The sequence below is a fragment of the Rhinoraja longicauda genome, chromosome 16 (genome assembly GCF_053455715.1).
Source record: "Rhinoraja longicauda isolate Sanriku21f chromosome 16, sRhiLon1.1, whole genome shotgun sequence".
NCBI classification, from domain to species: domain Eukaryota; kingdom Metazoa; phylum Chordata; class Chondrichthyes; order Rajiformes; family Arhynchobatidae; genus Rhinoraja; species Rhinoraja longicauda.
Window position 1 is genome coordinate 34770574 of NC_135968.1, and position 26049 is coordinate 34796622.

The window sequence follows — 26049 nt, forward strand, 5'->3', positions numbered from 1 at the left end:
GATCACCAACGGGGATGAAACAAACTATAGAGCGGAGGTGCAGAACCTGGCGGACTGGTGCTCGGATAACAACCTGTCCCTAAATACCACCAAGACCAAGGAGCTGATCATCAACTTCCGTAGGTCACATAACGGGGAATATGCCCCGATCTCTATCAACGGGGTCAGTGTGGAGAGAGTGTCCAGCTTCAAGTTTCTGGGCACTCACATTTCGGAGGACCTAACATGGTCCAATAACACTGCTGCGCTGGTCAAGAAGGCACAACAAAGACTGTTATACTTAAGAACACTGAAAAAGTCTGGTCTACCCCAACAGCTGCTGACGACCTTCTACCGCTGCACCATAGAGAGCATCCTAACGCATGGCATCCCTGTGTGGTACCTCAGCTGCACGGAGGCAGAAAGGAAAGCTCTACAGCGGGTAGTCTATAGAGCTCAGAGGGCCATCGGAACACAGCTACCAGACTTGGAGGGCATCTACAACACACGATGCCTCAGAAAAGCCACCAGCATCCACAAAGACTCTTCACACCCCTGCAACAGTCTGTTCGAACTCCTTCCATCGGGCAGACGATACAAGGCCTTCTATGCCCGCACCTCCAGACTCAGGAACAGCTTCATCCCCAGGGCCATAGCTGCTATGAACCGGTCCTGCTGAGCCGGATGGCCACAAAGCATAGATCAACTTGCACTTTACCCTGTCCAAAACTGTTACAACTGTTTCGTTTTGTTGGGTTGCTGCTGTCTAAATTACCTAAATTATTGCATCATATGGGAGGCGCATTCCCAATCTCGTTGTACCCCTGGGTACAATGACAATAAAGATATATTGTATTGTATTGTATTGTATTGGTGATACTGCAATGCAGTAGTATTTAAAGTACCATCTTTTAGATGGGTCATAACGTCAAGGGGGATTTACGATTCTTATGGTATTACTGACAGATGAGTGGCAGTTTTCCCAAAATACTAACTAATCTTTCTATCTTTAGGGTAACTTTATTCCTGTTCTGCGGCCTCTTTCTGCAAATGTCAAGAAATGTTGCGGTTTCATGAGTAACTGCATCTCAGAGAAAATTCATTGCCTTGATTGGAACTGAAATGTCCTGAAGTCTTGGAAATTGCCTTGTAAATACAAATTATTTTGCAATGGCAGACTTGTCAGGTCAGCAGTAAATTGTGTAGAAATTCGTGCAAAGGATAGCAGTGAAAATGCTGGCACCAATCCGCAAAGTGGTCAATTCGAGTACTAAATTCATAAATATTTATGTGTCTTAAAAAGTTAAAAATAATCTCTCGGCTCTTTGAATATGACAAATTTGCAGCCATTAAGTTGCATTCCAATATTGAACCCCTAGTGATCATCAATAAAAGAAAAGTTTGAAAGTTACATCGAAAAAATATCTTCTGGAACCAGGAGAAGCAGGAGAGATGCTTCTTGCCTGCAGCCTCCTCTGTCTTCTTCCTGAGACTTTGTGAAACTAATAATTTACCAAGCTGGAAATAACCTGGAACCACAGTAAACAGCTTGAGTTGGGGACTCAAAGAGACCATCAGTGTTCATTGCTCAAGTGTATTTTAGTTCCACAAAGCTGAATCTACTCAATGTGCTTTATTGGTTCAGTGCACATAAGATATTAAGGAATGAACTACTTCATAAATAAGTTTTTCTTTTTTCTTTTAAACTTTCCAACATAAATATATGTTTCAACCTTCTAATATAGACATTCGCAGTGAAAGGTGATTTCACTTAAATTTTAGTGACCATAATAATAGACAATAGACAACAGACAATAGGTGCAGGAGGGGGCCATTCGGCCCTTCGAGCCAGCACCACCATTCAATGTGATCATGGCTGAATAATACAGTAAACCCTCACAATACTGGACCTCTACATAGTGGATTTCCGTTATAGGGGCCCGAGACTCCCGTTGCACTGCCCTCCTCCCCCCCCCCCCCCCCCCATTTCTGTCAGTTTCCCGTTGAGATGGCACCACGTGGCGTGCTTCCGGTCGGGGGAGCGGAGAGAACGAGCAGCATGAAGCTGGCGTGAGTACCGGACCCGTCCCTAGTGCACTGCGTGTGGGGCGTCTGCGGTTCTCCAGCCTGTGAATTCTTCCTTGTTTAAACCTCCCCCCTCCCCAATGCAGAGTTTCTTGGGTTCAACTTTACCCCCCTCCCCCTCACTCGGTTATAGGGACAATCGGCAATAATGGATACCATCCTCCCCACCCCAGTGGTCTGCTATTGTGAGGTTTTACTGTACAATCTAAATAGAATGGCTGGATATTTACTTAAATGGGTGGTAAATTAACATCGCCAGTGCGGCTCGGCCGCGGGACGTTTCAGTGCCCGGTGCGGCTCGGCCGCGGGACGTTTCAGTGCCCGGTGCGGCTCGGCCGCGGGACGTTTCGGTGCCCGGTGCGGCTCGGCCGCTGGACTTAACATCGCCCGGTGCGGCTGCGGGACGTTTCGGTGCCCGGGGCGGCTCGGCCGCGGGGCCTTCCATCCTCTTGCGGGGGCTGTGCGTGTCGGTTGCCTCGGTAGGGGTCGAGCTGCCTGTCCGTGGGTGCGGGGGGAAGAGAGGGGAAGTTTTGTTGCCTCCATCACAGTGAGGGGGTGTTTGGAGTCACTGTGATGGATGTTTGTGTTGGGGTCGGGTGTCCTGTGTTCTTTTCTTTTTTGCTGTGTCTTGTGACTGCTGAAATTTCGTTCGGTGTTGTGCCGAATGACAATAAAGTGTTGTTATGTTATGTATGTTATGTTATGTTATATGTTATTAGTTATTGATCATCCCTACCTTTCCCTCTCCACATTTAGTGCCTGTTAACACAAGTCCTGGGTCAGGCATATCGTCACCTAGATAGACATGAGTACCACGACATAGGATCTTGCCACCTTCTTGCAAAGGGATGTTAGTTTCTATGGAGACTGCATTTGTTCCAATTACAGGACGACTTGCTCCTCCTTGGCACTGGATCTTTCCACATTGAGCGTCTCTGTTAACAAAATGAGACAATTGGTGTAAATAGAGGAAATTCAGTGAAGAGACAATTGGGACATTTATCTACAGGTTAAGTCAATTAATTGAGTTATGGTAAAAAAATATATAATCAACAGCTCCAAATTAGTCATCTGAACATACAATGCAAATAACTATCAATTATTCTTTAGCGACTGGATATCTTTTAGCAAAGTTCGAAATATCCATAGTTAATAGGATCACAGAGCCAAATAATGTTCTGTTATTTCTGGCACTCACATATTATAAAACAGCTTGAATGAACAATCTAAAGGTTTAGAACTATTCTTAGTTTGTAATAAACTTAATAAAATAAAAGTTTTTTTTTCAGTTGACCATCATTTGCAGAGTTCAAAATGAAATATCACCAGGGTCTATCTTCTTCACGCAGTATGGCTAATTTGTTTGACTAAGTTACAAATTTTCCTTATTTAGGTTAGTTCATATCTTAGGAAATGATTTGGTTAGCAGTTCATTTGAACATTATTTATGTCCGTGCTGCCAAATGCATGGGGCAGTAAATAAATTATAGGCCTCCTGCGCGTTAAATAAATGATGAAGCCTGCAGCAAGTTGTTTCAATTTGCATGGAAAACATTACTGCTGAGTAAACTCACTGCGTGGGTACATTGTGGTGGAAGTACTTACAATGTCCTTTTAAAAAAAGGGGAGTTTTACATTAAATAATAATTAAATTTCCGTAATAATTTTAAAGTCTAAAGCAAATAAAGATGTGGTTCTCCTATTTACCATAAGGTGAGATGAATTTCTGCCTTCAGCTTGCTGGATGGTTTAATTGGCAGAGAAGCTTTGATATCCATGGCTGCATTAGTTGAATGGATTCCAGATTCCTTATGAACGATCTTGGAATTCATCAATTAACTAGCTATTTAGGTAACGTTTGTAAAATCCTTGGATTTGTAAAATAGTAGTTGTAATCCTTCCTTCTTCCACAGGATAGCACTGCAACTTCTAAAATATAGTTGCTCTCAGGGGCACATATGGGTATTCAAATTGTGCAGCTTTTGGAGTATGGTACAGGCACATCACCATGTTTCAGACCAATAGTTCAGAGATTCCTGTCACACTCTGATACCTCCTCCCTTTTGCATGCTCCTGCCTGTTCCAGAAGTCTTGCAACTTTCCTCAGCCTGCCACAATGATTCACAAAGGGTTCACTCAATACAGGCTCTTCAAAGATGTTGTTTGAAGCTGAAATGTCAGTTTAGTACATACAAACATATGAATTAGCATCAGGAGTCACTTGGCTCTTTGAGCCTATTCTGCTATTCAGTAAGATCATGGTCGATTTGAATGTAACCTCTGCTTGGCAATGCTGTCCTTCTCTGGTAATCTTTCACCCATCTGCCTCTGCATCCATTGCCCTTTGAAGAAGAGAATTCCTCTTGAAGAAGAGAAGACTCATGACCTGCTGATTGAAAATATTTGATCTCATCTCTGACGTAATTCTTTGTTTTCCAACAGCAACCTTCAGTTCTAAATTCTCCAAGAGTGATTATCCTCCCCAGAACTGTCAAGACCGTTTAGAAACTTATCTGTTTCATTTAAGTCACTTTTCTCTTTTCTAAACACCAGATACAAACCTATCTCTTCTATCTATCTTCATAGGACAGGCTGCGCTTTCTAGGTATCAGTCCAGTAAGCTCTCTGTGCTTTGCTACCAATGCATTTACATTCTTTCAGAGAGAGCAGTACTGTGCACAGAATACCAGATGTGGTCTCTTGTCACTGAAGCATACCTGCACCCTTTTGCAGCCAATTCCCCTTTCACTAAAGCCATTCACATTCCATTGGCATGCTGATTATTTGCTGTATTAACGAGCATCTGAGAAGCTCGGATGACAGAGGGTCATCCTGGAACTGTCTCTTTGCTTGCCAATTTGCAGGATATTGTACCACATTACGAAAGGGGAGGTGTTGGTTGTCATGAATAAAGGTGGCTACCAGATATATCCCAGGATATTGTGGAGAGCAAGAGGAAAATTTGATGGGCCCCGGAAGAGACTTTTGTCTCTTTGTTTACCACGGGAGGTACTGGAAGACTGAAGAGTGGCTAATGTTATGCCTTTCTTTAAGAAGGGTGCAAAGCCAAGCCAAACAACTATATGGTGGTGGGATTAATGAAAGGTGGGAAAATTACATGAAGGGATTTTGAAAGACACAAATGTATTTGCATTTGCAAAGGCAAGGACTGATTATGATAGCCAGCATGGTTTTGTGCATGGGAGATTATGTCTTACAAATTAGTTGAGTTTAAAATCAATTGACAAAGGCATGTCCATGTTACCGACATGGACTTTAGCAAGGCCTTTGACAAGGTCACATAGGGTAGGCAGGTCTGGAAAGGGTAGGCAGGTCTGGAAAGAGTAGGCAGGTCTGGAAAGTTAAACAGATGTGCTTGAAGGTGAGCTGGCCAAATGATAGATGGGGTCAAAGGGTGGAGGGTTGTTTATCAGATTGAAGGCTTGTGATCAATAGTGTGCCACAGGGATCGGCGCTGGGTCCCATGGTGTGCATCGTATATATATTAACAATTTGGATGAGAAGATAAGTGGCAATGATTAGTAAGTTTTCAGATGACACCAAAATTGGTGGTATAGTGGACTGAAAAACGTTGCCTAAAATTACAAGAATATTCAGATCAATTGGGAAACTGGAAAGGGAATAGCAGGTGGAATTTAACAAACAAATGATGCACTTTGACAAAACAAACCAGGCCAGGACCTACACAATGAATGGCAGGGCCCTGGGAGCGTTGATGAACAGGGAGACCTGGGGTTACAACTAAACATAGCACAAAAAGTAAGGAAATTTGTGTTTGGTAGATTATTTCTTTGTTGTAACAATGCTTCTTGGCAATAAATCTTATACCGTTGGAAAGCCTGTTTATTTCCCTTTTAAATGGTGCCACATTTGTAAGGAACATGCATTTGTGGGATGAGCAGCAGAGCTGAGTATGTGGGTTGCGCCCATGAAAAATCTGCCAAATCTTCTCTGCCAATGCCAAACAGCTTATTCTGCCATTGACTCTTGTTCGGTGTTGTTTGGTGGATTGGATGATTGAAGTCTGAAGAAACAAGACATATTGGCAATTTAACAATTTATTCATTTAATAAACAGGAGCCTCAGTAGCGTGTGGAAGAACCATACACAGCCACAACAGCCTGGCACCTCCTCCTCATGCTGGTCACCAGCCTGGTCACACACTGCTGTGGGATGGCATCCTATTCTTCAACCAGCATTTGTCGCAAGTCAGCCAACGTGGTTGTGTTGGTCACTCTGGCACGAACAGCATGCCCAAGCTGATCCCACAAGTGTTCAATGGGGTTGAGGTCAGGACTGCTGGCAGGCCATTCCATCCTCTCCACTCCCAAATTCTGGAGGTAGTCCCTGAGAAACCCTGCTCTGTGGGGGCAAGCAATGTCACCAACTTGAAGTTGCCCAATCGCACGGGCCCTATCCAGATCAGTCAAACATGGCATGCCGATTCTTGGAGCAGACACCTACTGACCACTGTAGCAGGGCCCGTGCTCACAGATGCTGCCAATCAGGTGCCAATCAGGCACCTGATTGTCAGCACCTGGGGGTACCAGAAGCTCAAAACAAGAGTCAATAGCAACAGCAGAATAAGCTGTTTGGCATTGGCAGAGAACATTTGGCAAATTTTTCATGGGCGCAACCCATATACTCAGCCCTGCTGCTCATCCCACAAATGCATGTTCCTTACAAATGTGGCACCATTTAAAAGGGAAATAAACAGGCTTTCCAACGGTATAAGATTTATTGCCAAGAAGCATTGTTACAACAAAGAAATAATCTACCAAACACAAATTTCCTTACTTTTTGTGCTATGTTTATATTGTTCTCAAGCTTGAAGAGTCATCTATTTAATTCTTGCAAATTCCCTCCATCCCAGATGGCCTTTTCTTGCACAGTTTCTCACAATCCATAAGGAATCCATTTGGCCTATCTAGTCTTTGTTGGCGATCAGGGCAAAGATATCAATTGCATTCACCCATTTATTTCCCTGCTCTCTCACATGCCCATTAAAGTGCTCCCGATTCTCCCACCACAACCCCTGCACTTTGGGAAAGAACATGGGAGGAAACTGATATGGTCCCGTAGGCAATGTGCAAACACCACACAGACAGCATGAAAGGTTAGAAACAAGTCTGGTGACTGGGGCAGAAAGACAACTGCAATGCCTCTGAAACCACCACAAGTAACTATGGAACCATTTTGGTGCAGGTTCTGGACCCTTTTTCCTTGTAGCCCAGCAGATGTATTTCCCTCAAGTGCCTATCCAATTCCCCTTTGAAAGTCCTGATTGATTCTGCTTTCATTATGTGCAGTGAATTCCAGAATCTGTACAGAATAGCTCTGACTATGCAACTGCTGGGACATTCATCTCAATGGAGAGGAAAGTCGAAGAGGGAGACAGGCAATTTACAGGTAATTGACAGTTTCTGAATTGCCTGAGTTAATTTAAACGTATTGATTTCAAACTGTTTTCTAGTCTTCTTACGTGTTTCAATTTAAGAAAACTTAACAGTATGTTTTATTCTCCACAGTTTTTAATAATATGTTTGGATGTATCACAGCATTTCTGTGGGATTTATGTTCACTCACCGATAAGATTGGATTTATTGAGGAAGTTTTCAGCGGGGAATCCATTCTGTCAGGTAGGTAAATGGTGAGCTTAGTTGGTCATTTACTTTGAGGAAACTCCAGCTCATTATTTCAGGTGATTTTGCTAATTCACCTCAATATAATGCTGATCAACATTGTTGGATTATACACAGAAATCGCCAGGACAAGCCTGCTCTGTCCGCTGGTACCTTGCTAGAAGCTCTGCATTTGCTCTACAAGGACAGCATGGTGGCGCAACAGTGGAGTTGCTGCCTTATAGCTCCAGACACCCGGCTTCGATCTTGACAATGGGTGCTGTTTGTATGGAGTTTCTACGTTCTCCCCGTGACCTGCGTGGGGTTTCTCCCAGATCTTCGGTTTCCTCCCACACTCCAAAGACGTACAGGTTCGTAGGTTAATTGGCTTGGTATAAATGTAAATTGGCCCTAGTGTGTGTAGGATAGTATTAATGTGTGGGTATCGCTGGTTGGTGCGGACTCGGTGGGCCGAAGGACCTATTTCCGCGCTGAAACTCTCAACTAAACTAAACTACGAGAGAAATGGGAGTAATGTATAGGGCCAGATAGTGCTGTACTTATTGCGGTAGGAGGCCAAGATAGACCAATCCCACTAATGGTACATGGCATCTTCCCTTCTCTGGCCTCTTTCCACACTTTCCTGGTTGATGCATTAATCATCCTGAAGCCTGCTGTAGTCTCTAAGTAGCCTACTCCTCATCTTCCATGGAAGTGGGTGAGCAGCAACTACTAATAACCTTCGACCAAAGCTGTGCCTAATCTGCAGACACAAGAAACTGCAAATGCTAGAATCTTAAGCTAGAAACAAAGTGCTGGGGAGAACTCAGTGGGTTCAGCACCACCTCTGGAGGGAACGAACAGATGACGTTTCAGGTCGGGGCCCTTCTTCAGATTGATTTATCAGTCCATCCATTAGTTTGAAAAAGACCCCGACCCGAAACATTGTCTGTCCACTCCCTGCACAGTTGCTGCCTGACCCGCTGAGTGCCTCTAGCACTTTGTGTTTTGTGCTGAATCTACATTTAAATACGAAACTTACAGCTATCGGGCGCACCTTATTATCTCCTATTTAATGTCAATATTACACAAGTATGTAAAATAATACACAAAGACCTACATGTTACAGTTAACAAAACTTCGAAGGACCATGAATAAAATTAAATTGGAGTTAGAATTCCCTATGTTGTGGATACTTTGTAAATATTTTCCGAAAATAAGACTTTGCCTTTCAAATATGATCTTGCATTTAAAACTCTACTGACCAGGGCAAGAAAGGCTAGAGGTGTGTATAGTACCATTTCCCAAGGAATTTACAACGGAATCTTTTTTGCTTCTTTATAGTTGTTCGAACAAGTCTGGAATTAAGTTGTGACCAACCTAAAGGTTGACTTAACCCTAAAGTCCAAAGCAATTTCAGATCACTGCATTCAACTTAAAACATACTGGCTGGGCCAAGACAAGATATCTCATAATGCTATCATATTGTTTGAAATATCATTTCCACATGTCCATGGAAACTGGTACATCCCTGTTGCTCTTTTCATAAATTCATGCACAGCTATCCAGAATTGACTTGGGATATTTTTACAAAAGCCATTCTGATGGTTAATTTTCTGACGTGGAATGAAATCAGTTGCTGCTGCTCCATTGCTTCAGAAAGTAATTTTCCTGCTTGAAAGGTTCTTTGTATTCATTGCAGAATTCAGCCACCTGGGTCCATTTTTGGTAGAACACATTCCTTTTATGAAACTCTCTCAAATTTAAATGAGCTCTGAACAATATATGGACTATATCTCTCAGAGAATGACATTAGTCTTGCTTCTGTTCAGTCTGCTTTAGAAATACAGTGCAAGCCATATTGGAAAGGGCACGCAATCATATTTCAGGACATCCACCTGAAATTGGCATTCGTCACCTGAATTGTACACGCAAATGTTCAACAAAGGTTTCAAGCCCTTTTACTGATATAGTTAGCAATTAATCACAGGCTTTGCTTCATCCAGTTTGCATTTAAATTGATGCAGAGTATGCTCTCTCCCATAAGCAAGCTTAAATATTTTTACAACTCATCTGAATGCATAATCCTTCATAGGTAATATTGGTTGTTAATAATAATGGCTATATTAAGTCAGTACCTCTTTAAAAGATTAAACTATGTGTCCCAAAGCTCTCTGCATTGCAGCAAGAAGGTTTTGTGTTGGAAATTCCAGAACCTTTATCTCCCTTTGCAGAAAGTGAGTGTCGGGAAGGCTGTCCTGACACCTGCTTTCACTTTCTTTAAAAAACTATGGCATACCAAAGTAACATTTTGCAGCAATATTCCTGGATAGATACCTGCATTTTAAAAATGTTTTGACTTTTATAATTAGTTTTAAAAAGGCCTAAGTACTGAATATTTTCTAATGTTTTAGAGAGAGAGAGAGGGGTGGAGAGAGGGGAGGAGTGAGAGGGGGAGTGAGAGGAGGAGAGAGAGTGAGAGGGGGGAGAGGGAGGGGAGAGAGGGAGGGGAGAGAGGGAGGGGAGAGAGGGAGGGGAGAGAGGGAGGGGAGAGAGGGAGGGGGGAGAGGGAGGGGGGGGGGAGAGAGAGAGAGAGACTGAAATTTGGTGTCAGAATCAAATAGTGGTTGGAGAAACTATGAAATTTAGATTTAAAAAGGCACAAAGTGTTGGAGTAACTCAACTAGCCAGGCAGTATCTCTGTAGAACATGGATAGGTGATGAAATTTAGATAGCCTGTCTGTATCAGAACAGTGAATGTGATGTGATCCCTCCCAGTTGAGATAATCTAAAGAAGTCCACTGAGAATCGGCAAGCTGTGGGACTCATTTCAAATAGCACAGGATTGCCGGAGCTACAGAATTTCCGACCAAGTAATTTAACAAAACAAGAGTAATAGTGAGAATGAGTTCATACTGAGCCAGCAATAGCAGATAAAGAACCGTAGATGGAAATCGTTACTTTCTCTCATTGGTCACAAGGGAAAGAATTGTAGAACCTTCAAATGGAGAACGCATTAAATGCATTACCAGCACATTTCAACCCATTTAAAAGAGTAGGGAAATTCCGTGAGCACTTTCTTAATGATATCATGATTCTAAGATAATTGAAGTTTCACAGACTTGCTCAGCAGTGACTGGACACATGTAAAATTCAAGAGGCCAGCCAGAAGTAACGGCTACTCCATGAGATAGAATTAACTCATGAAAATGCTTACACACCGCTATCCAAAGACAGGCCAGCAATGTTGGACGGTCGATAGCAACACAAAGTACATTGTGGCAAAGTGGTAGAGTTGCCTCCTTACAGCACTTGCAGCGCCGGAGACCCGGGTTCGAAACCGACTACGGGCGCTGTCTGTATGGAGTTTGTACGTTCTCCCCATGACCTGCATGGGTTTTCTCTGAGATCTTCGGTTTTCCTCCCACACTCCAAAGACAAAGAGTTATGTAGGTTAATTGGTTTGGTAAATGTAAAAATTGTCCCTAGTGTGTGTAAAATCATGTTAATGTGCGGGGATCACTGGTCGATGTGGAACCGATGGGCCGAAGGGCATGTTTCCGCGTGGTATCTCTAAACTAAACTTAAGTGAAGCATAAGGCAAAAATCAGAAAGGATAAAAGTATGGCCAAGGTTTGTTAGAAGTTAGTTATTGTGGATGACTTTAAGTAGACAACAAAGAAAAAAAATTGTCCAATGTGCATTAGAAAATCATTTCTACAAATATTACATAATGAAGAGACATCAAAAGTTAATGGAGCGAAAAAGATGAACTTTGCAGGGATACAGATAGAATCTGAATTCCAAATATTGCATTAATCACTTTCACAGTGGCACAGCCCTTGACCACAGTTTGAAGAAGGATCTCGACCCGAATGTCACCCATTCCTTCTCTCCAGAGATGCTGCCAGTCCCGCTGAGTTACTCCAGCAGTTTGTGTCTGCCTTTGGCCACATCTCATATCTATCCCAAACCTCTGCTCTCAACCTCTCTTCCTGCACTAAACAAGAACAAATTTCATCTTCAACTCTAACTGTTTTTGCGTTCAATGGATTATCCTTCACAATATCTATCATCTCCAACAAGGTCCCATCACCAGACACAGATTTCACTTCTCTCCCCATCACCATTCACAATTTCTGCAATAACTCCATTCTATTCTCCACTCTTCCATCCCCACCAATCATTCCCCATTTTATGGGACTTGCTAGCAACCACAGGAAATGCACCACCCTCGAATTCAAACAGTCTTTCCACATGAAGCAATGATTCACTTGCCTTTCTTCCAATCCAGCATATTGCCTTTGGTGTGACAATGTGGTTTTCTCAATAATGGAGAAACCAAAAGCAAGTTGGATGATTGTTTTACTGGGCACCTGCATTCAGTCCACAGGAGTGACCATGTGCTTTTTGTGCCCTATTACTTTAATTCACCACTCCATTGGCACTTTTCTATCTGCACTCTCCTGCACTGTTATGAGGTGCAATGCAAGCTTGAAGAACAGCACCTTATCCTTCATCTGGGCAGAGAGACTACATATTAAGTTCTCCAAACATTGATGATTCACTCTTTCTCTGACGGTATCAGAACCAGCCATTTCTGTCTGCCATCACTTTTGCACAGTTTTGTTCCCTCATTAGAGTCCGGCCTGCTGGAAATGTCCCACAGGTTTGTTAGCAACAGGTTACCCTGACAAGTCTAACTACCACTTGAAATAATTTGATTTCACTCCAACAGAGATACTCCCTTTGTTTAACAAATACCTCTCCTACTATTTATATGATTGAAAACTAACTTTCTTTTTTCCATTCCACTTTGGAAGAAGCTGTAGGATGTGTCACCAACCACGTGGATCAAGAATACCACCGTTCAACCCCTGAGGGAAAATTAGGCAGAAGGGTAGTCTGTCAATTTAAGTATTTGGAAATCTCTGTGCCAGAGTAAAGTATATAGTGACCAAATTGTTTTAGATGCTTGTTTTTACCATCTTATTTTCTTTTCACTCTTAAATTGAGAAATATAAGATTGCTGTATTTTTCATGTTCTGCTACTTTAAGGGCCACATTATGTAACTCAAGGCTCTTTGTTTTGTTTCAACAATGTACAGTGTGGAGGTTCCATAGTCTGTTTGTGTGAAGGTATTCACAATAAGACATGCTGTCATAAGATCACAAGGTCATAAGTGATAGGAGCAGAATTAGGCCATTTGGCCCATCGTCTATTCTGCCATTCATTCATGGCTGATCTATCTTTTCCTCCTCACCCCATTCTCCTGCCTTCTTCCCATAACCCCTGACACCCGTATTAATCAAGAATCTATCCATCTCTGCCTTAAAAATATCCATTGACTACAGCCGTCTGTGGCAATGAATTCCACAGATTCAAATGTTCTTATTCTCTGAAGTTCCATTGCTGAAGTAGCTCCTAATGCCAGATGATCTCAGAAAGTTGTTGTTCATTAGAGGTAAATGTTGTGATGAATTTCAAGAAAGTGCTCCACATTTAACCTGGTGCCCATTTAAACTATTTCAGTGTTAGTTTCAGAACAACAACATTGTGTGCATCTCATGCCAACCTTCCGATTACATTTATTATTCTAACTGATGTTATTCTTCATCAGGCTCGTATCACTGTAAACCTCTCTTGCCTTAATAAACAACCCTTGTAGTCCATTTGAATTACTGACTACCTGCAGTGTCTAAGTGAGAGATAATGAGATAGTGTGGAAGCTGGAGGAGCCTGATGCCCGAGCCAGCTGCTCCTGCTCCTTGGCCCGTGGCTGGCAGGCAGTCTCAAGGGCTGCATCAGCCACCGGCAGGGCACAGGTTACAAGCAAGTGTTGTCAGCTGTCCTCTACAGTTGCATGCAACATGATAAGTATCTGCATTGTCTTGCACTTTGGCCACAATCCAATATTTCGGCCTTCAAACTGAAATTTTGCCCGACTGAAGTTTAGATCCAATGTTCCTAAAGGACCGATTACAATTGTGTAACAAACTGGTGCAGAGCCCCGCAAGATATGGTGGGAAATTGTCCAATGCACTCTTGACTTCAACCAACCATTACATGGGTTGTATAAGCAAAACATCAACATGAAGTACAGAGGGGACAAGGCACATGATTGAAACAGACATAATGAATATTCAATGTAGACTAATAAAGGAACTTGACAATGCAATTGGATATACAATATTATCTTGCTAAAACAAACTAGGTAGCAATGATGATAACATATTTAAAGGTTTATATAAATTGGTTAATTATATCTATCTATCTATCTATCTATCTATCTATCTATCTATCTATCTATCTATCTATCTATCTATCTATCTATCTATCTATCTATCTATCTATCTATCTACCTATCTATCTATCTACCTATCTATCTATCTATCTATCTATCTATCTATCTATCTATCTATCTATCTATCTATCTATCTATCTATCTATCTATCTATCTATCTATCTATCTATCTATCTATCTATCTATCTAACAAAATGTAACCAATTTATATGAACCTATAAATGTGTTAATATCAGCTGTCTGATTTTTAAAAAATTTAGCAAGATTATTACACACACACACACAATGGTTGTAGTATCAATTTAGTCTTCTTGAAAATGGATGGAGAGTATATATTTTGGTTGTACGTTGAATTGATTATTATGGAAAAGTGATTTTTATTGCATGGAACCCCTTTTACAGATTACCAACTGTAATAACCTATCAAGTTTAAAATTGATCACAGAGTTTGTAAAACAAAATGCCTTATTTATTGCAGTCCAATAAATTGGCAGGTTTTCAAATAAGAGACCAGTATTTTACCCTGGATATTAGAGCTCCAGTCTTGCAAAGAAATAAAGTGGAACAGACATATAAAAGCAAACAATTAGTCAGTAGGGTACTCTCTTAAATCTGTGTACATTCTGTGTACATTCATATTTCTCATAACATTACTCATAACACTTCAAAGGTGGTTTGCTCCATTATGGAACAGGTCAAATGTCAACAAATCATCCAAAAGATTGTGCTGTTCCATGAAAACAATAATCATCAGAGGGGAAAACAGTAAAATGATAATTAACAATAAAAGCTAAGTGGAAGCTTGTAAAAGCACATAGAATTTCCTGCAAGCAGGTTATAGAGCACAGGAGTCCAAATCAATTGCATGCAGCTTGAGAAGGTAATGGATATATTGTGTGTACCTGATCTCACATTTTGCAAACGAACCAGTTGAGTCCTTTCCACAATTACCATAAGGATCACCCGCTGAGTTTACTCTTTCAAAACAGATTCCAGGGGCAGGTTTGGCACCTAAAGAGTTGAACAATTAGACTTCAGATTTTAGACTTTAGAGATACAGCATAGAAACAGGCCCTTCAGCCCACTGAGTCTGCGCCGATCACCCTGTACACAAAAACTGTGGGATCATTTACAATTTTACTGAAGCCAATTTAGGCCACAAACCTGTACGTCTTTAGAGTGTGGGAGGAAACCGGAGCACCAGGGGAAAACCCACACGGTCACAGGGAAAACGAACAAACTCTGTAGAGACAGCAGCCGTAGTCAAGATCAAATCTGGGCCTCTGGTGCTGTAAGGCAGCAACTCTAACGCTGCACCACCATGCCCATTCCCCCCCCCTCCACAATGTAGACACTTTTGTGAAGGCTTGAAAGGTAAATAATGAAAATACTAATATTGAGTTTCTTTCAATTTTCCATAAAGGTGGGAATAAAGAGAGTATGACAGAATGGTGTTCATCTGATTTTTTTTAACATAATGTATCCAGTAACAATATTTCATAAAGTATAAAAGGTGACTGAATAATACCTGGGGTAGCTTCTTGCATGTATAAAGCAATATACAATCATAACTAACAAACTGAAGTAAATTGGTTTATGTCATAAATCAAACAATTCTAACCTCAATTTCATTCCAAAGCAGTGCACACTGCAGGCTTTCCTACAAGTGAAGTAAATATTCCTTCTTGCACACGTGCCTTTTTGCAGACACAGTCCATCAGCTGTGAAAGCAGAATGCTCCTGTGCCAAAAGCCAACGGCTGAACAGCTTTATGAAGAACAAGGAAAACACATCGCTGACAGGAGTAAGTCAGGGCTGGGCATCTGGAGGACCTAGAGGCACCCCAGCAGTGATGTACATGGGCAGAGATACTGACCTCCAACAACCAAGAACAGCTTATTTGTTTGTGTGAGGTATAATGGCAATCATTGAACTGTTTTTCTCCATGATGCAAATTGACTTCAGCTTTATCAGGGGGCCCCAGTTGGTGAAATGAAACGATGTCAATGTTACTGGAGGGATATGCGTCATATGTAGGCAAATTGGACTAGATCACAATTCAGCTTGGTTGACATGACATGGCGGGCCGAGTGGCCTGATTCCTTGCTAAATAGCCCTATGTCTCTATGACACTCTTGCCACATATCTGGAACTCTGCCTTTTGATCCATGTTTGAACCAAGGCTGTGTTAATGTGTGGAGCTGTGGTCCTGCAGGTTATTGGGGTTAAGTGCTGCATTATAGCAATGTTAATGTCACCTTCTATAACTTTGCTTAAATTCAAGTGTAGACTGATTGAGTGGTATTGGACTGGATTGGATTCATTGCACTTTTTGTAAATTAACCTGTTCAATGTTTCCACAATGTTGGGTTGATTCCAGTGCTGTAATGGGACTGGAAAAGCTTGACTGGAGAATGGATCGTTACTCCTACATCTTTTATCTTGTCTGGTGCCAGATTCATTATTGTATCCAGTATATCAAACGGTTTCTCAAGAGAAAGCTGAGTTTGGGACATCTATTCACTACTTCTGACTGAACAAGGATGCGAATGCTTCAGCCATGTCTTTAGCAGCTGTTGGTGAAGGAGGTGCTTGACTACCACGATTAATTACCAACAGTGGTAAGACTGCAAAGCTTTGGTCTGATTCTTTCAATAGACAATAGACAATAGGTGCAGGAGTAGGCCATTCGGCCCTTCGAGCCAGCACCGCCATTCAATGTGATCATGGCTGATCATTCTCAATCAATACCCCGTTCCTGCTTTCTCCCCATACCCCCTAACTCCGCTATCCTTAAGAGCTCTATCTAGCTCTCTCTTGAATGTATTCAGAGAATTGGCCTCCACTGCCCTCTGAGGCAGAGAATTCCACAGATTCACAACTGTCTGACTAAAAAAGGTTTTCCTCATCTCTGTTCTAAATGGCCTACCCCTTATTCTTAAACTGTGGCCCCTGGTTCTGGACTCCCCCAACATTGGGAACATGTTTCCTGCCTTTAACATGTCCAACCCCTTAATAATCTTATACGTTTCGATAAGATCCCCTCTCATCCTTCTAAATTCCAGTGTATACAAACCTAGTCGCTCCAGTCTTTCGTAATAAAATCATTCAGTTCTGCACGTGGTCTTCATTGAGTCGGGGCTGATTCTGTGGTTTGTTAGTAATGGTAGGGTGAGGTATACGTGAGGCCATGAGGATATTCATTGTGATGGCTGCCAGATCTGTTTTGAGTCTTGTCGAGATCTTTTTGTATGCAACTGTGGACTGAATTGTTTTCTGGGGAGTTGTAAATGGAATTGAAGGGTGCACAATCATTAACACTATTTAGAACAATTTGATTGTGCATTGGACTGAAGGTGAGATTTGAACATGTAAACAGGATGAGTTGCCTTGACATATACACATCATAAACGTGTCAGATTATTAATAACATTCCAGCGTTAAATTTGAATACATTCCAAAGAGAACTCAATAATATGATTTTCTTGCAGTATTTTCGATAGATTTTAGTAATCATTGTCTACCTGGTCCCCACAGGGTAATGCACTGTTGCTCGTGAGTCTGACAAATCCCATTGTAACAGTAGCCATCTTTCTTATGACAGGGTTGCCCATCGTGTAGATATACATTGGCTGGACACTGTGCATTTGTTCCAGTACAAAACTCAGGCAGATCACAAGAATTGCTGGAATCTCTGCAGGGGGTTCCTGGAGGCTTCAACTGCAAAGCACATTAAAAAAAAATGAAAAAATGATTCAAGGGGTTTGAAGTTACAATGATCCTTATGAAGATATGACAACAGCATGATGTCTTGTTCTGCAACAGAAGAAAAAAATGCAATAGATTGCAATATTTTCACTAAAAATGCATTTAATCAATATTTTAAATGAAGTAAAAACCTGCCAGACTCAGGAATTTTCTTCAGGAAGAGAAGCCAGTTGTTCATACCTTGTCAAAACTGTGGCTTTTGTCTCATGCTAATATGGGTGATCTTAACTGTCACTTGAAGTAATGTAATAAGCTACTCTGTTGTATTACAACATGTTTATGTGGCATTTATATACCACACAGACACGTGATATAAGAAGGGGCCCTCATCACCTTCTCAAATCAGTCAGTGATATAACAAAGAATGCTGGCCTTAGCAATAACTCATACACCCAAAGTATATTAAAATATTTCAGCGTGCTGATTATTACAGGGCTAATGTATAATGGAGGGGAAAAGTAAATAACCATAATGGAAACTGTCAGAGGAAACCCTAGTATCGACGCCGTTCTTTTTGGAAAAGCCTAAATAGCCCACAGGATGTGAACTTAAAGAGATACAGCGTGGAAAGAGGCCCTTCAGCCCATTGAGACTCCACCGACCAACGATCACTCCGTACAATAGCACTATTCTACACATTCAGGACAATTTACAATTTACAGAAGCCAATGAACCTACAAACCTGTATGTCTTTGGATTGTGGGAGGAAACTGGAACACCCAGAAAAAACCCACTCGGTCACATGGAGAATATACAAACTCCATACAGACAGCACCCATAGTCAGGATGGATCCTGGGACTCTGGCGCTGTAAGGCAGCAACCCTATCATTGTGCTACTGTGCTGCCCAATGTGCCGATGCGAGTTTAGGCCCAGAGCTTTTAAGCTACTTTTTGGCAGCATTCATTTCTTACCCTTGAAAATCCCAAGTAAGATGCTCCTGATTGTAACACTGCTGGGGATTCACAGAAACTGATCAGAAAATCTCCCGTCAGCCCAGAAGACGCGTGGAAACCCCTTCCCTTTCCACCTGCTGCGGTAGCAGTGCGAACAGACTGATGAAATATTTCCTCTCTCATTTTGCATTCCCAGTTAAATGTGGTCCAGGTAATTATCATTTCAGAAATGACTGAGTCAGGCTAATCAATAGGTTTACAGAAAATGCTGAAATACTTTCATGTTCCTCTACCAGCAGAGGGCCTCATGTGATAGTAATGCATGTTAAAATCTTGGAAATATTTCCCTAGTTCTTTTCAATTACAAATAAATCTTGCACACATCTTGCAAGATTTCTATGTGTGGTACCTGTGACCATAAAGGTGAAACAACACCTATACTAACAATCCCTAGCCCAATTAAAACATACTCATGTCAATCAGCTATTTATAATGTTAAAATGAACAGTGAATATAAGTTGTATAAGAAAATAACTGCAGATGCTGGTACAAATCGAAGGTATTTATTCACAAAATGCTGGAGTAACTCAGCAGGTCAGGCAGCATCTCAGGAGAGAAGGAATGGGTGACGTTTGAAGAAGGGTCGCGACCCGAAACGTCACCCATTCCTTCTCTCCAGAAATGCTGCCTGACCTGCTGAGTTACTCCAGCATTTTGTGAGTGAATATAAGTTAATTAAAACAATTTCTTCTTGCCTAATGGCTTATAAGCTTTATCTATACATTTCCATCAGCAGCGAGAGGGGAAAATGGCTATGTTTTCACGTGGCTCCAACCCAGGCTTGTATCTGGTCTACCACTGGCATTGGCCAAACTGGTACATGATCAGATACATCATGCAGCTTTAAGCGTTAGTCTCACCTTGCACTTGAATGCAGAAATGTAAGTGCCATCACAATAGTGGAGGCAGCTGCCGTGTAAAAGTCTTACAGGCAATTTTATGAATTAACAATTTGGTAACATTAACATTAAATCATGAAATGGCATTTAATGAAACCAAATGAGAAAACTGTGATGAAAAATCATTGCAGATGCTAGAACTATGAAAAAGGAAAGAAGACAAAGATAGGTCAGGGTAGAATCTGAGGAGTGGAAGAAGCTGTTTAGTCGATGTTATAGTGTTAACTCCATCATCATGACTGGAAGATTTCAGACTCGGATACCATTTAAAAAGGTACATCATAGTAGAAAAGAAGATTGGAGAATTTCTGATGATCAGTTTCTGTGAATTCCCAGCAGTGTTGCAATCAGGAGTTTGCTACTTGAGATTTTCAAGAGCAAGTTCTTGAGCCAAAGACAGAGACTCGTTGAATACTATTGCCGGGTGAAAACTTCGCTCGTTCCATTACGCTTCGTCTTTGGTTAATATCACTTCAATCACTGAAACATTTCTGTTTCCAGGCAAGTTTGAAACACCGTCCTAATTTCTTCTGCTTTTTTTTGTTCCTCCTTTCTGTTGTACTTCGTGGTCCGGTACCTGTTGTACCTTTAGTGACTCTGGACGGACCACAAGTACATGTGTATAAAAGGTTACAATGCTGGAGCTCAACTCCAGGCTGTTTATTCCGTGGTCATCTGGATCCAGAGTGACTGCCTAATCACACCCATCACTTATATACACAGCCATACAAAGTAGTTCTTGGATACACAAAGTAGTCCCAGCAATATCACAACATCCCCCTTGTCTTATATATTACAACATCTCCCTTGTCTTATATAAAATTGTTTTCTTTACCATTCGAGGGCTAAAATATATTTAACAAACAAAACCAAAACACCATTGCTTTTTGCAAACAAAACCAATAACACAACTAAACACAATTAAACACAACTGCTTTTTTTCGCCATCATGGTGGTCACTCCTCTGCGGAATTTCACTCATTTCCGGGTGGTCACTCATCTCCGGGTGGTCACTCACTCCGTGTGGTCACTCACTCCGTTGGGTCACTCCACAGATATATACATTTATACAAAAGCATCAAAAGTAAGGAAATTTGTGTTTGGTAGATTATTTCTTTGTTGTAACAATGCTTCTTGGCAATAAATCTTATACCGTTGGAAAGCCTGTTTATTTCCCTTTTAAATGGTGCCACATTTGTAAGGAACATGCATTTGTGGGATGAGCAGCAGAGCTGAGTATATGGGTTGCGCCCATGAAAAATGTGCCAAATCTTCTCTGCCAATGCCAAACAGCTTATTCTGCCATTGACTCTTGTTCGGTGTTGTTTGGTGGATTGGATGATTGAAGTCTGAAGAAACAAGACATATTGGCAATTTAACAATTTATTCATTTAATAAACAGGAGCCTCAGTAGCGTGTGGAAGAACCATACACAGCCACAACAGCCTGGCACCTCCTCCTCATGCTGGTCACCAGCCTGGTCACACACTGTTGTGGGATGGCATTCCATTCTTCAACCAGCATTTGTCGCAAGTCAGCCAACGTGGTTGTGTTGGTCACTCTGGCACGAACAGCACGCCCAAGCTGATCCCACAAGTGTTCAATGGGGTTGAGGTCAGGACTGCTGGCAGGCCATTCCATCCTCTCCACTCCCAAATTCTGGAAGTAGTCTCTGAGAAACCCTGCTCTGTGGGGGCGAGCATTGTCATCTTGGAGGATAGAGTTCGGTCCCAGACTGTGGAGATATGGGATTGCCACTGGTTGCAGAATCTCATCTCGATATCTCTCTGCATTGAGATTGCCTCCAATGATGACAAGCCTCATCTTTCCAGTGAGGGAGATGCCGCCCCACACCATCATGCTGCCTCCACCAAAAGATGTTACTCTATCGGTGCAGCAATCAGCATAGCGTTCTCCGTGTCTTCTCCACACTTTGACCCTATGATCCAACTGCCGTAGGCAGAATCTGGACTCATCGCTGAACATAAAGTTCCTCCACATGTTCAGGTTCCAGTGCACGTGTTGCCGACACCAGCGCAAACGGGCCTGACGGTGAAGGGCAGTCATGGCAGGCCTCCTGGCAGCCCTATGAGACCAGAGATCGGCTGCGTGCAGTCTGTTCCGAATTGTCTGGGCAGAGAGCCGTCGGCCATATCGTCCTGCAAACCTTGACTGCAAATCTGTAGAAGACAGCCTACGGTTCCTAAGTGCTGACAGGGTGAGGAAACGGTCTTCTTCGGGTGTCGTCTTCTTGGGACGCCCACTTCGCGGCCTGTCTCTGTCATCCCCCGTTATATGGAACTTGGCCTTCACTTTGGAGATGGTACTAGGGCTCACTCCAAATAATGCCGCAACTTGGTTTTGCGGAACACCAGCTTGAAGTTGCCCTATCGCACGGGCCCTATCCAGATCAGTCAAACGTGGCATGACGATTCTTGGAGCAGACACCTACTGACCACTGTAGCAGGGCCCATGCTCACAGATGCTGCCAATCAGGTGCCAATCAGTGACCTGATTGTCAGCACCTGGGGGTACCAGAAGCTCAAAACAAGAGTCAATAGCAACAGCAGAATAAGCTGTTTGGCATTGGCAGAGAGGATTTGGCACATTTTTCATGGGCGCAACCCATATACTCAGCTCTGCTGCTCATCCCACAAATGCATGTTCCTTACAAATGTGGCACCATTTAAAAGGGAAATAAACAGGCTTTCCAACGGTATAAGATTTATTGCCAAGAAGCATTGTTACAACAAAGAAATAATCTACCAAACACAAATTTCCTTACTTTTTGTGTTATGTTTATAATACATTAAGCTTTCATTACACAGATCACTACACAGGTCATTAAACACAAAATATTCATTTTGTTCCATATCTTCCCCTCAAGAAGACGTGCTGTGTAGATCAAACGTAGTGTAGGCTCTAGATGCTCCACCACCATGATTTGCCTGCCACTGCTGGCCTCCCACTGCTGGGCTGGCACTGCTGGGCTCCCATTGCTGGGTTGGCACTGCTGGGCTCCCACTGCTGGGTTGGCACTGCTGGGCTCCCACTGCTGGGCTGGCACTGCTGGGCTCCCACTGCTGGGTTGGCACTGCTGGGCTGGCACTGCTGGGTTGGCACTGCTGGGCTCCCACTGCTGGGTTCCCACTGCTGGGCTCCCACTGCTGGGTTGGCACTGCTGGGCTCCCACTGCTGGGCTCCCACTGCTGGGCTGGCACTGCTGGGCTCCTTTTTGTTAACCTTCTTTTTTTTTCTTTCTTACTCACTTGTTAACTTTTTTCCTTGGGGTTTTTGTTGTTTTCCTTTTCTAGGCTAAACACCCAAACCGCTGCCACCATGTTGTACTTCGTGGTCCGGTACTTGTTGTACCTTTGTTGTGACTCTGGAAGGACCACGAGTGCACATGTTTATGATGTTATCATGGTGGAGCTTAACTCCAGGCTGTTTATTCCAAGGCCGCCTGGATACAGAGTGACTGCCTAATCACACCCATCACATATACACAGCCATACAAAGTAGTTCTTGGATACACAAAGTAGTCCCAGCAATATCACAACACTTTCGAATGATTTTTCTTTTCTAAAAATGCTTTTTAGTGACTAGGTCTTTCAGTGCTTAAAAAAGGTCCTAAGGCTTGAAATGTCAACTTCTGTTTCTCATGGATACTGCCTTTGCTGTTGCATATTCCCAAGATGGAGATGACATTTGTTCCCAATGATAAGCACACAATAAACAGTGTTTGTTACTCATCAGGGCCCATTTTTTGTTTATTTTTTATTTCACATCTTTTTGCATTGAAAAGCACATTTCTTTTCAGTTTACCTCGATTTTCAAAAGAAACAAACAGACACTCCTGAAGGCAGCGAGACAGTTTAGTTTAGGAAAGAAAACTGCAGATGCTGGTTTAAATCGAAGGTAGACACAAGATGCTGGAGTAACTCAACGGGTCAGGCAGCATCTCTGGAGAAGGAATGGGTGACGTTTTGGGTCGAGACCCTTCTTCAGTCTGAAGAAGGGTCTCGACCCGAAACGTCACCCATTCCTTCTCAATAGACAATAGGTGCAGGAGTAGGCCATTCGGCCCTTCGAGCCAGCACCGCCATTCAATGTGATCATGGCTGATCATTCTCAATCAGTACCCCGTTCCTGCTTTCTCCCCATACCCCCTGACTCCACTATCCTTAAGAGCTCTATCTAGCTCTCTCTTGAATGTATTCAGAGAATTGGCCTCCACTGCCCTCTGTGGCAGAGAATTCCACAGATTCACAACTCTTTGACTGAAAAAGTTTTTCCTCATCTCTGTTCTAAATGGCCTACCCCTTATTCTTAAACTGTGGCCCCTGGTTCTGGACTCCCCCAACATTGGGAACACGTTTCCTGCCTCTAATGTGTCCAACCCCTTAATAATCTTATACGTTTCGATAAGATCCCCTCTCATCCTTCTAAATTCCAGTGTATACATGCCTAGTCGTTCCAGTCTTTCAACATATGACAGTCCTGCCATTCCGGGAATTAACCTAGTAAACCTACGCTGCACACCCTCAATAGCAAGAATATCCTTCCTCAAATTTGGAGACTAAAACTGCACACAGTACTCCAGGTGCGGTCTCATTAGGGCCCTGTACAACTGCAGAAGGACTTCTTTGCTCCTATACTCAACTCCTCTTGTTATGAGATGCTGCCAGAGATGTTGCCAGACACTTTAGTTTAGTTTAGTTTGGAGAGACAGCAAGAAAACAGGCTCTTCTGTCGAGCGAGTCCAAGCCGATCATCAATTACCTGTACACCAGTTCTATGTCCTGTGCAGGAGGGGCAATTTACAGAGACCAATTAACCTATAAACCTGCATGTTTCTAGGATGTGTGAGGAAACCAGAGCACCGGAGAAAGGCCACAATTTCACATGCAACATGCAAACTCAGCATAGACCGCTCCCATGGTCAGGATGGAACCCGGGTCTCTGGCGCTGTAAGGCAGCAACTCTACCACTTTGCCACTGTGCTGCTGGTCGCTAAGGCAGATAAAAGGACATCCAGGAAAGTTTCCTTTGCTAGCCATGGAGTAGAGAACTAGAACAGGAACGTTATGCTAGATCTGTACAAAATATTAGTTCAGGCATAGCTTGAATACAATAAAACTCCAATTATCAGCAATGCTTGAGACTTTGGTGGTGCCAGATTGGCAGATTTTCCCGACTATTGAATGTTATTTTTTGTAATCCCCCAACACACTATAAATTCACGTTTTTTAATCGTTACATGATATTATAATAAACATTTCAGTGAACCTAGTATATTTAAAGGGTGCATGGAAATGAGAACCTCAGTGAGTTTCAGGGGAAGCGTGGGAACCAGGGGCAGCGGTGAGTTTCAGGATAGTGTGAGAAAGGCAATGATGGAGAGTTACAGGGAAACGTAGGAATTGGGGCCCTGGTGAGTCTCACGGTGCAACGGAAACATCACCTGTGAGCCAGATGGCAAACCACTGTGATTTCCAAATCGTCAGATAATGGATTAATGGAGTATTCCTGCGATGTGTAATGTGGTCACAGCATTTAAACATAGGGAAAAAATATTCTCCTTTGCAGAGAGATTGATACCTAGGGGGCATGAAAAAATTGGCAGGAATGAATTGAGAATTTTGAAAATAATTTCATCTCTAAGGATTTGAACTCACCCCCTCCAGGGGAATGCAGGGCAGAAATTATCGTTACATTAAAACGTACTTGGAGAACCATAAATTACAAGTTTATGGATCAAAAGTTGGATAATGGCATTAGGCTGAAAAGCAATTTTTCAGTTGCCATTGCTGCACTGGGTGAATTGGCCTTCGTCTGTGTTGTACGTTTTTGGCGTTCCCACATTCTAAAATTACATTCTATTTTTTAAAGAGGAAGTAATTAGGCATGTTCAGAACCCTTTGTCAATAAATGCTGCTGCATTTATTAATTAAGATCCATGCAAAAAGTCTGGATCATTATCCCTTTGACTTTCTTCACTGGGACACACAGACTTGGCAGAAGGGCTGGAAGAATGCTCATCAGCTGGGCAACAATGAACTGTAATCTGTTGATACTCTTGCACTCTTATTTGCTGGAGGGAACCAGTTCAAATTAAGATTAAAAAAAACCTAATGTCATGCAAGAGCAATTTTTATTTAGAAGTCCTGTAAAATTATTTCTGCTTGTTTTCAAGATTATAAATATAATTTAGCAATTTCATTTTTCGCTTGGGCAGCTTGCAACCCAGCGGTATGAATATTGTTCTCCAACTTCAAGTAACTCTTGCATTCCCTCTCCCTCCGCCCTAGTTATTGTGCCAGTTTCACCGTCATCTTGTTGAGGTTCACTGTCTGTATAATTCATTATCACCTACCCCACAGTCAACAATGGACCATTGTGGGCTCCACCTTCCC

At 42.4% G+C, this 26049-nt stretch overlaps 1 protein-coding gene across 2 annotated transcripts in view; it reads right to left on the reverse strand.

The window, feature by feature from the left end:
- Positions 1-26049, reverse strand: part of LOC144601472 (disintegrin and metalloproteinase domain-containing protein 12-like) — a 321814-nt gene that overhangs the window by 28976 nt on the left and 266789 nt on the right. For both annotated transcript variants that reach the window (XM_078413625.1, XM_078413624.1), the window contains exons 14-16: positions 17536-17731; positions 14914-15022; positions 2801-2999 (exon numbers count right to left, since the gene is read on the reverse strand). In XM_078413625.1, the coding sequence (XP_078269751.1) occupies positions 2801-2999; positions 14914-15022; positions 17536-17731 (504 nt within the window). The remainder of the gene's footprint in view (positions 1-2800; positions 3000-14913; positions 15023-17535; positions 17732-26049) is intronic.